The 12,500-nt window shown below is 34.6% G+C and overlaps 1 protein-coding gene across 1 annotated transcript in view; it reads left to right on the top strand.

Annotated features, from left to right (window-relative positions):
• LOC145271196 (putative E3 ubiquitin-protein ligase HECTD2) overlaps positions 1 to 12,500 on the top strand; it is a 223,836-nt gene that overhangs the window by 79,804 nt on the left and 131,532 nt on the right. Inside the window, exons 6-7 of the mRNA XM_080126724.1 lie at positions 2,602 to 2,698; positions 5,481 to 5,588. Coding sequence (XP_079982850.1) covers positions 2,602 to 2,698; positions 5,481 to 5,588 — 205 coding nt within the window. The remainder of the gene's footprint in view (positions 1 to 2,601; positions 2,699 to 5,480; positions 5,589 to 12,500) is intronic.

Below are 12,500 nucleotides of genomic sequence, written 5' to 3'. Positions count from 1 at the left end.
TTGCTCGTATATATATATATATATATATATATATATATATATATATATATATATATATATATATACCCGTCGTAAATGTGCCATCCTGTCTTAATCCGGGCTGAACTGTTAGTATATGTAAATCAATAAAAATGGTTAGAAGCTCCAACTGTCGTGAGAAAGTTGCTTGTCTAGCCACACTGATGAGCCGTGAAACAGTAAAACATTACTGTATGTGGATGACTATAATAATGCTCCCTATTTTGGGTTGAGCATATTGGGAAGTGATAAACAAATTACCATTAGCATATTAAGCGATGCTCTTTGTGGAAACAAATTGAGCTTAGGTATTTGGCCAATGTCAAAACATTGTTAATTTACTGCCTGCATAGCAGCAGCAAAAATAGCTCAATGATTAGAGGCTCCGACTGTCGTTTGGGCAGTCGGGTTTCGATCCTGGTAGTTGCTTGTCCAGCCACACTGATGAGCTGTGAAACAGCGAAACAGGACTGTAGTTGGATGACTATATATATATATATATATATATATATATATATATAGTCATCCACATACAGTACTGTTTCGCTGTTTCACAGCTCATCAGTGTGGCTGGACAAGCAACTACCAGGATTGAAACCCGACTGCCCAAACGACGAAACAGCGAAACAGGACTGTAGTTGGATGACTATATATATATATATATATATATATATAGTCATCCACATACAGTACTGTTTCGCTGTTTCACAGCTCATCAGTGCGGCTAGACAGGCAACTACCTCAAGCCAGGATTGAAACCCGACCGTTTATACGGCAGTCAAGGCTTCTAACCATTACGCTATTGGCGGCTGCTTGAACGAGTAGTGAGTTTAACGATGTTTCCGTTAGCATCTCGCGGTGGGGCAATGGTTGACGTCGCACGTTTTTTTTTTTTTTTTTCACACTTTAATTTACAACTTTGCCTCAACGGTTCGGGTTCGATCCTCATACTTACTTTTTTGGGCTATATATATATATATGATGTAAATTCACGTGCAATCTTGACTATTAAAAGATGGAATTGCCGAATCGTTGAATTCTGTTCACCCGTTCAAAAATAAAATCTAAACTTACGATCAGTGCATTTATTTCCTTTTCACGGATTTATTGCTACTATTTCTTCTGATGAGTTAAGGGCAAAATAGATTCACTGATTGATATAATAATGATTAATTTTGCGCTACGAAACAGATACTGTCAAGATTTGTAAATGTCAACTGAATGAAAGGAATAAATTATAAGATGGTTAACATCATGAATTTTGGAATATAACCTTTTGTCATCTATTCTCTATATTGCTCTGTAATTACATTGAGCTTCTTAAATAAGGATAGATATATCTTATAAGAAAATTAATTTCTACAAATATATATATATATATTATAAGAAAATATAAATTATTATATATTCTACAAATATTAAATATATATATATAAGAAAATACAAATATATATATGTTATAAAAAAATAAATTTTAACAAATATATATATATATATGAACAAATGATTAATAAAACATGTTAAAAGACATCTTGAAAAAGAGTTAAAAACATATTTAATTTTAAAAAAGGAAGTGGAGTTTCGAAGAAATACTCTCGTTTTTTTGATTACCTTGGTAAACTTATTGTATATATATATATTTTATACTAATTTATATATATATATATATATATATATATATATATATAAATAAATTTTGCCCAATCGCACAGGTAAGAAATTCATTTTTATACTATGAAAAGGTTAGTAATTGCAATTAAGAATAGGAAATTGGATAAAAAAAATTTTTGTAACATGTCTTCTTCCTAAGATTAAGGGTGGTGGTGTTTGATCAACACTGCTGGGGAGCCATGAAGTAATATACTGTTTTGTTTTTAAATCCCCGAAACAGTGTTTCATGGTAAACAACTGATGATCCCTTAAAAAATAAAAAATAAAAAAAATTGGTATTATAGTAAATTCGAGAGAGTTGATGCAGTGATTGCAGGTGATTAAATGACTTACTGACTAAGTGTTTTTTTTTTTTTTTTTTTTTTTAACGAATGATAAAAAATAATTTTTTGTGTAGTTTCAAATGTTAAAAAAACTTCAAAGACTATATATATATATATATATATATATATATATATATATATATATATATATATATACAGGGTGTCCCAAAATTAACTATCTAATTTTATACTAATATATATATATATATATATATATATATATATTATATACAGGGTGTCCCAAAATTAACTATCTAATTTTATACTAATTTAAATAAAAAAAAATACATAATACATTTTGGGACACCCTGAGAGAGAGAGAAATTCATCATCCTATAATTGATCAATATTTTAATTTCATTAAAGGAATAAATTATAAGATGGTCAGTTGGTATTTCCATGATGCTATATATTTCGAGAAGTCTGTGTTTGAATTTCAAAGGTGTGTGGCATATATATCACTTAGCCACCTGACGCAAGTAAGGACCTATTACATATAAAATGTGCAATATGTGTGTGTATATATATATATATATATATATATATATGATTTTACACATACATTATGTATATATCATTATTTTTGCAGTTTCTCCTTTTGTCAGTATCCATTTGTTTTGAGTATTGGAGCCAAGCGAAGCATTTTACAACGGGACTCTGAACAACAAATGATTGTCATGGCAAGGGTACGTATCATATCTTATCATATTACTTTATATATATACTAGCGAGGGGTACCTGGCGTTTCCCGGGTGTTTGGAGGTGTGTGTGGAAACTCCGGGGGAGGGGGGGGGGGTAAAAAAAAGTTAGTATGAGGATCGAACCTGAACCGTTGAGGCAAAGTTGTAAATTAAAGTGTGAAAAAAAAAAAAAAAAAAACGTGCGACGTCAACCATTGCCCCACCGCGAGATGCTAACGGAAACACGTTTGAATTTATTTAATTACTTGGATTTGGCAGGTGCCCGTTTTAATGAGTTAATGAGGTCAAGTTTGACTGCGGGACTGCGGGAACGCTTCCCAATATGTTATAGGAAAAAGACTAACCCACATGCGGCGAGCGACAAATGTTGAATGTTTATCTTCCCGAAATCGAGCAAATTAAATAGGCAGGCGAGCTTCATTGTTAACTGTGAGATATTACGATTTATATGTGATATAAAAAGTTTTTAAAAGTTGTGAACCGACGGTCCGCTTCTCTGAAAAAAGCCTTTTGTAGACATACAGAAAAAGCGAACACACATACATACATACATACATACATACATACATTTTCGCTTTTATATTTATAGATAGATTACATTTCTTGTCCGAGTGACACATTATTTCGTTAAACTTTCCAGTTTAAGACGTTTTTTTTTTATTTCTCTACCTGGACTTCAGGCCAAGATCACAGTGTACTATTCTGATTCTACACTCCAACTTTTCTGCCCTCTGCCCTCTGTCAGTGAAGGAGAAATCCTTCACGACTGAGACAATTTTTATTTTTGTTCCTTTTCTCCATGTTAAAAAACGACCCTGGTGTCTAACTCTGTCCCGTGGGGAGGCATTGTAGAACCCAGCTCACCAATAAAAATAAAATACAGCTTTAGTATCATTGACCGGCCACAAAAATACATCAACCGTTTGTGGAATGGCCTATACACAACTGAATTCACTCAAGAACCACATGAAAAAACATTAGTCTCACTGAAATGAACCATGCGTATCAAGCCACCATAGTAAGCATTGGACAATAGAAATGGTGAGAGACCACCCGGGACGTCTACCCCAACAAACCTCAATCAAAATACTGCATGCAAACACACACTGGAGAGAAACCATATCGTTGACTCAGGTAAGAATTCATACACAGTAAAACAAATAAAAATAAAATTATTGACATCAATATGCCAGTAATAACATACAGCTTTAGTATCATTGACTGGCCACAAAAAGAGATCAACCGGCTAGATGTAAAGACACGAAAGCTACTAACGTTGCATAAAATAAGATATAGAAATCAATGTCTACCAAGGCTGTATTTGCCCAGAGGAGAAGGAGGTCTGGGACTCTAAGAGATCAATCACCAACTTTACATCTCGGTTGGTTTCAATAAAAAGGAGGGAAACATTGGCAGCTGGTTTGGCTGGCCCATACCCAGCGTTACAATCTTCAAAGAAAGAAAATTTATAAAAAAATTATTTTTTTAAATAATAAATAATAAATAAATAAAAATATTATTTATCTACGTCCAAATAAAATTTTGGGCGATTTTCTAAGTAAGACGAAGCATTAATGCTGGAGTTCCTCAGGGCTCCATCCTGGGCCCAACTCTCTTCCTGATCTACATTAATGATCTTCCAAATCACATCCTTACATCATTCGTAGGCATTTATGCTGATGACACTACAATCTATGGTATCAAATTTAAGACCATAAACGACCAAGTTCTCTCCGATTATCTCTCCTCTGATCTTGAGCACGTGGTACAATGGGGAAAGCGGTGGCTGGTTACTTTTAATGCATCTAAAACCAAGCTTTTATCTTTACATCATCAATGCTCTGATCCCCATCTGGCATCAATTGAAATGGATGGCTCTCGTCTTGAGGAGGCCTCATGTTTTGACAAGCTCCTGGGCTTGACCTTTACTCCTGATCTTAAATGGAACACATACATCAAATCTGTTGCCAAGGCTGCTGGAAAAATGGTGGGATCTTTCTATCGATCCAGTAGATATCTCACTGCTGATGCACTTCTCTATCTATGTACGGGCCAGGTACGTCCAAGGATGGAGTACTGTTGCCACATCTGGGTAGGAGCTGCTAGAAAGGACTTATCCTGCCTTGATAGAGTTCAAGATAGACTTTGTAGCCTCATAGGGGATGTCCTTTTCTCTTCCCTGCAACCTCTATCTCACAGAAGAGATGTTGCGAGTTTGTCTCTGCTTTATCGTTATTTTCATGGAAAGTGTTCAACTGAGCTTCAATCTATGGTCCCCCCTCGCCAAACTTTCACAAGAAACACTCGTCTAGCTGTAAACACTATCAATAATTTCCCCCACTCTTTATCTGTGCCTAAACCTAAACGTAGATTCCATGAACAAAGCTTCTTTCTTAGAACTGCACGGCTGTGGAATTGTCTTCCGTTTTCCTGCTTTTCAGCCGACTACAATATGGTTGTCTTCAAGTCTAATGTAAACAAATTTTTGATGAGCCGTTCCATATAAGTTAACAAATTTACCGAATTTTCATTACTATCGATTACTATATTGTCCAATTTCTACTGTACATTCTTTAACCCTTATCCTCGAGTGGCTTCTTTGCCTTGATAACTGGTGATGATCATGAAAAAAAAAACGCACCAAGATTAAGAACAGTAATTGTAATTGCCAAAAACCAAAAGGAATCCACATTACGTAAAGATTGTCTTACTCCTGAAAGGGTTTAATATTTGAAAGTTTAAATAATTTTTTATTTTTTATTTACAGAAAAGTTTGGTCGATAATGTCCAAAAACGACAACTTCCTGATATCGGAATGCTCTTCCTTAATCTAAAAGTCCGGCGATCGCATTTGGTTTCAGATTCTTTAAATGAGGTAAGGTCTGCAATGTTAGGCATCCATTTTACGTGATTTTTGGCATATGATATGTTTGTTCTGTTGGATTTTTTTTTATTCTTATTCCGAATTCAACTTTATTTGAAACGAAAGACAAAGATAAAAACAACAAAAATACTGGCAAATCTTCATGTACCTATCACAGAACGGAGATGTCATATTCCAAAAATCACGTAGATTAATAAAGTAGTTTTTCTAAAGACAGAGTCGTACAAATTAAATGGTTACCTCGATTTTTTTAGGTATTCGGTTTATTTCAGATGAATTTCACATTTAAAATTGTTGCCAATAACAAAAAATACAATTTATTTATATAAGGTAAGGATTGCAATGTTCGGCATCCATTTTACATGATTTTTGGTATGTGATATTTTCGTTCTGTTAGATTTTTTTTATTCCTATTCAGAATTCAACTTTAGTTGAAAAAAACAAAAACAAAAAAAAAAATAAAAACAAAAAAAAATAAAAACAAAAAAAAATAAAAACAAAAAAAAAATAAACAGAAATAAAATAAAAACAACAAAAATACAGAAAATCGCAATGTCTCCATTCAGTCTCGAAAGACAAAGGATACCCTCTGTAGGGGCAGGTGCGCCTGTAATTGTGAGGCAAGGGTTATGCAATCCCCAACCACACCTCACCTGAATCGGCACTGTTTGAGTCCAGTGGCAAGGAGAAGTCCAGGACGACTGGAAACAATGCCGAGATAAGCGGAGAGCACATACAGCACCTGAAAGTCCCAATTGGTCACCAGTTTAGTACTTATCAGGTTCAATGTTGCTTAACTTCGGTGATCCAGCACGAACCGGTGTGTCAGCATGATTATGCCGTACATATAGAAAATACGAACAACGATAAATATTCCTTTCACAGAACAAAAATTGTCATATTCCAAAAATCACGTAAATAAATCAAGTAATTTTCTTTTCTGTCAAAACGTCTAGACGTACAGACAAAACATTTACTTTTTGATTTTTAGGGGTATCTGCTAAATACCAACACTAACCCTAACTTAACACTAATTCTACATACTAACATTAACTCTAACCTAACACAATTCTAAATACCAACACTAACTCTAACCTACAATTCTAAATACCAACACTAACCTAACACTAATTCTAAATACCAACACTAACCCTAATCCAACACTAAATCTAAATACTAAGACTAACCCTAACGTAACACTAATTCTAAATACTAACCCTAACGTAACACTAATTCTAAATACCAACACTAACCCTAACCTAACACTAATTCTAAATGCTAACCCTAACCTAACACTAATTCTAAATACTGACACTAACTCCAACCTAACACTAATTCTTAATACCAACACTAACCCTAATCTAACACTAATTCTAAAAACCAACACTAACCCTAACCTAACACTAATTCTTAATACCAACACTAATTCTAACCTAACATTAAATCTGAATGCTAACACGAACCCTAACCTAACACTAATTCTAAATACTAACACAAACTCCAACCTAACACTAATTCTTAATACCAACATTAACCCTAATCTAACACTAATTCTAAATACCAACACTAACCCTAAGCTTACACTAATTCTAAATACTAACACTAACCCTAACCTAACTCTTATTCTAAATGCCAACACTAACCCTAACCTAACACTAATTCTAAATACCTACATTAAACCTAACACTAATTCTAAATGCTAACAGTAACCCTAACCTAACACTAATTCTAAATACTAACACTAACTCCAACCTAACACTAATTCTAAATACTAACGCTAACCCTAACCTAACACTTATTCTAAATGCTAACACTAACCCTAACCTAACACTAATTCTAAATACTAACACTAACCCTAACCTAACACTAATTCTAAATACTAACACTAACCCTAACCTAACACTTATTCTAAATGCCAACACTAACACTCACCTAACACTAATTCTAAATACCAACATTAAACCAACCTAACACTAATTCTAAATGCTAACAGTAACCCTAACCTTACACTAATTCTAAATACTAACACTAACTCCAACCTTACATTAATTCTAAATACTAACACTAACCCTTACCTAACACTTATTCTAAATGCCAACACTAACTTTAACCTAACACTAATTCTAAATACTAACACTAACTCCAACCTAACACTAATTCTTAATACCAACACTAACCCTAATCTAACACTAATTCTAACCCTAACCTAACTCTTATTCTAAATGCCAACACTAACCCTAACCTAACACTAATTCTAAATACCAGCATTAAACCTAACCTAACACTAATTCTAAATGCTAACAGTAACCCTAACCTAACACTAATTCTAAATACTAACACTAACTCCAACCTAACACTAATTCTAAATACTAACACTAACCCTAACCTAACACTAATTCTTAATACCAACACTAATTCTAACTTAACATTAAATCTAAATGCTAACACTAACTCTAACCTAACACTAATCCTAAATACTAACACTAACTCTTACCTAACACTAATTCTTCATATTAACACTAACTCTAACCAAAAACGACATCTTCAATTTTATTTGAACAAAACATAATAAAAAAAACAACATAACAAGCCCAGGATGTAATAAAGATTGACTGAAATACATGTTCTAGCTGGTTTCTAGGCGTTGCCAGGGATGTAATATAGACACATTATGTTGTATATTACCTGTTCTCTTCTCCCTAAGGTAAAACAGTTTCATATACATGCTGTAAATTACCTATGCTAGGGATAAAACATGGACAATACCAGTCCTAGGGTAGATAAAACAAATAATACATAGAGATGAAAGATTCCTCGCCCCTAAGAATAAAACATATGTTCAATATCTGCTTTTGTTTTTTCATTGTTTATACGGTCCCGAACATAAAAATAACTACTCTTTGTTAAAAAATGTTTCGAGATGTTTCTTGCCAACTATTTCTTATATATAAGGATCACTTAAGTGCGTATTGAGGCACACCTGTTTTTTAATGAAATAAAAGTGTTGGTTCCTAAAAAAAATCTGGGGATGAAAAAGTCACGTAAGTTCCTCAGTAAATTCTTATTAGCCACGTTGATAACATTACAAACAGTACCTATCTGCTATCGTCGAAACAATGATTATATTGATAATATATTTAATTTAATTTATTTGGAATTATTATTCCAACATCGATTTTTAACAAATCTTTTTTAGAGCTATTTGCCCTTCGGAACATAAACAAAAAAACTACCCTGCAACCTCTCTCCCACAGAAAAGACGTTGTGAGCCTATCCTTGTTTTATCGTTATTTCCATGGCAGGTGCTCGTCTGAACTCCAATCTCTGGTCCCCCCTCGCCAATCTTTCACGAAAAACACCCATCTAGCTGAATCCACTGTGAAAAATTTCCCCCACTCTATATCTGTGCCTAAATCAAAACGCGGATTCTATGAACAAAGCTTCTTTCTTAGAACTGCACGCCTGTGGAACTCTGTTCCGTCTGCCTGCTTCCCACCGGACTACAACTTGGATGTCTTCAAGTCCAATGTTAACAAATTCCTAATGAACCGCCCCCTCAAGTAAACACTTCATCAAATCTCCACACTAACGTAATGTACATGCAATAACCCTTATCCCTGAGTGGCTTCCGGGCCTTGATAAGTGGTGATCACAAGTGCGTATTGAGGCACACCTGTTTTTTAATGAGATGAAAAAGTCACGTAATTTCCTCAGTAATGCTTTCTTATTAGCCATTACAAACAAACAGTACCTATCTGCTATCGTCGAATTAAGTTAATACACTTCAGGTTGTAATAAAATACACCCACATATATTATATATATATATATATATATATATATATATATATATATATACTAGCAGTTCCACCCAGATTTGTTTGAGCCCTATGTACTGTTCATAATTTGCCCTACTATAAATACTTTTGCAGTTTTAACAAAAAAGCTACAGTAATATCAGAGCTTGTTCATTTACGCTGAACATCTACAGAATACCAACATCAGTATATTACAAATGAATGAGTTATTGAATGAGTTATTATTGATCTTAAATGGAACACGTACATCAAATCTGTTGCCAAGGCCGCTGGAAAAATGGTGGGATCTTTCTATCGATCTGGTAGATATCTCACTGCTGATGCTATTCTCTATCTGTATAAGAGCCAGGTACGTCCAAGGATGGAATACTGTTGCCACATCTGGGCAGGGGCAGCTAGAAAGGACTTGTCCTGCCTTGATAGGGTTCAAAATAGACCGAACGGAACTGAGACACGCAGTCAGGACACGAAAACGAAACCATATATTTAGACGAGTTTTCCGGGCACCGTTTTTCCAATTAATAAAATAAGTAAGTTTGTGTGATTTTTTTTTTACCAAAATATTTTGCATTAAACGAGATGTTTAATACAGCAAATAAAACTAAGCAGCAAGGCATGGTCGGTTGCTGGTTAATGTTATACATGTGGCCTGCCTTGATATGATATTATTGATTGCGTATTATCACAAATTAAAAAAAGATCATGCAAACATTATTACTTGTAGCATAAATTATTTCAAAGGTGATTTACAGTTGGGAAATTAGTCGCCTAACCTACTCCTTTGCGACTTATTTGCATTAAAATAAATTTTATATATACATATATATATATATATATATATATATATATATATATATATTAGACATTAAGAGGATATTATAGATAGATATATAAATACCCGTTCACATACACCTGACGCAATTCTCTATCTATATAAGAGCCAGGTACGTCCAAGGATGGAATACTGTTGCCACATCTGGGCAGGAGCTGCTAGAAAAGACTTGGCCTGCCTTGATAGAGTTCAAAATAGACTTCGTAGCCCCGTAGGAGATGTCCTTTTCTCTTCCCTGCAACCCCTATCTCACAGAAGAGATGTTGCGAGTTTGTCTCTGATGTATCGTTATTTTCATGGAAAGTGTTCGACTGAGCTTCAATCTATGGTCCCCCCCCCTTGCCAAACTTTTCACAAGAAACACTCGTCTAGCTGTAAACACTATCAATAATTCCCCCCACTCTTTATCTGTGCTTAAACCTAAACGTAGATTCCATGAACTTAGAACTGCACGCTTGTGGAATTGTCTTCCGTTTTCCTGCTTTCCGGCTGACTACAATATGGTTGTATTCAAGTCTAACGTAAATAAGTTCTTGATGAGCCGTTCCATATAAGTTATCAAATTTACCAAATTTTCATTACTAATGATTACTATATTGTCCAATTTCTACTGTACACTCTTTAACCCTTATCCTTGAGTGGCCTCTTGGCCTTGATAATGTGGTACAAAAAACAAAAAACTTTGATTTTGTTCCTCTCCTTTACATTTCAGACTGTTTCTAACAATCTGATTGCATTATAATTTACCGTTCTTTCGGAAAATACTAGCAAATCTTCATGATAGTTGTCTCCTGCGGGTGATCTCCAACGAAAATATTGTCCCTGGTTGAAGTGAGTGTCCCTAATGATGGAGGTCTGAACAGAGCTGAAAGGGAGAAACAAACCAAATATCGTATGATATGAAAAGAAATTGGAATCTTAGGGAGATATCAATCATACCAGTTATTATAGGTGCCACCTAACTAATATACCTGGTGAACCAAGTGCAAAAGAGATCCAGACAATTGCTCTTAAGGGAACAATGAGGATACTAAAAAGAGCTCTCGGTTGGTTTTAATAAAAAAGCAGGGCAATGTTGGTAGCTGGTTTGACTGCCCCATACCCAGCATTACAATCTTCAAAGAAAGAAAAATTTTTAAAAATTTATTTTTAAATAATAAATATAAATAAATAAAAAATATTATTTATCTACGTCCAAATAAAATTTTGGGCGATTTTCTAAGTAAAATGATCTTCTGAGACGAAGCATTAATGCTGGAGTCCCTCAGGGCTCCATCCTGGGCCCAACTCTCTTCCTGATCTACATTAATGATCTTCCAAATCACATCCTTACATCATTTGTAGACATTTATGCTGATGACACTACCATCTATGGTATCAAATCTAAGACCATGAACGACCAAGTTCTCTCCGATTATCTCTCCTCTGATCTTGAGCACATGGTACAATGGGGAAAGCGGTGGCTGGTTACTTTTAATGCATATAAAACCAAGCTTTTATCTTTACATCAAAAGACAAAGGATACCCTCCGTAGGGGGCTAGTAATTGTGATGCAAGGGTTATGCGATCCCCAACCACACCTTTCCTGAATCGGCACTGTTTGAATCCAGTGGCAAGGAGAAGACCAGGACGACTGGAAACAATGCCGAGATAAGCGGAGAGTACATACAGCACCTAAAAGTCCCAAACGGTCACCCATTTAGTACTGACCAGGTTCAATGCTGCTTAACTTCGGTGATCCAGCGTGAACGAAATACGTGCGAGTGATCTCCAACGAAAATATTGTCCCTCTGCCCCTTTGGCTTTATCCCTTCCAAGGACCCCTGGTGGTAATAAAAGGACACAGGTTATCACAAGTAGTTATGCACTGCAATGCTCTGGCGGCCATGTTTTTACGCGCGATAAACGAGCCTACTTCTCTGCGAAGTAAACTTGTTTATCTCGCGTAAAAACATGGCCGATAGTCGAAATAATGTAGTTCTTTCATAATTATACAATTCTTCCAGCGAGAGAATATTTTTGCTCATTTCCAAAAAAATAAATGATAATAAAAAAAAAAAAAAATCAAAAGATGAGATAATTAGTGGTGGTGATGGAAGCGACCAGACACTTCAGTTAAAATGGAGAAACAATATATTTACGGAAATGAACGCCAAGCAAATGATAATAAAATAAAGTTTATTTTATGCCGGTCTTCACTCTAGAGTCTTTTGTTTAATAATGTATAGTGTTCCGTTTTCTTTTAATGGCAATA

Source organism: Euprymna scolopes, chromosome 46 (assembly GCF_053919585.1).
Source record: "Euprymna scolopes isolate OS-2025 chromosome 46, ASM5391958v1, whole genome shotgun sequence".
Classification (NCBI taxonomy): Eukaryota; Metazoa; Mollusca; class Cephalopoda; order Sepiida; family Sepiolidae; genus Euprymna; species Euprymna scolopes.
Note: the sequence above shows the minus strand (reverse complement) of the source record. Positions and strands in the feature narration are given on the sequence as shown.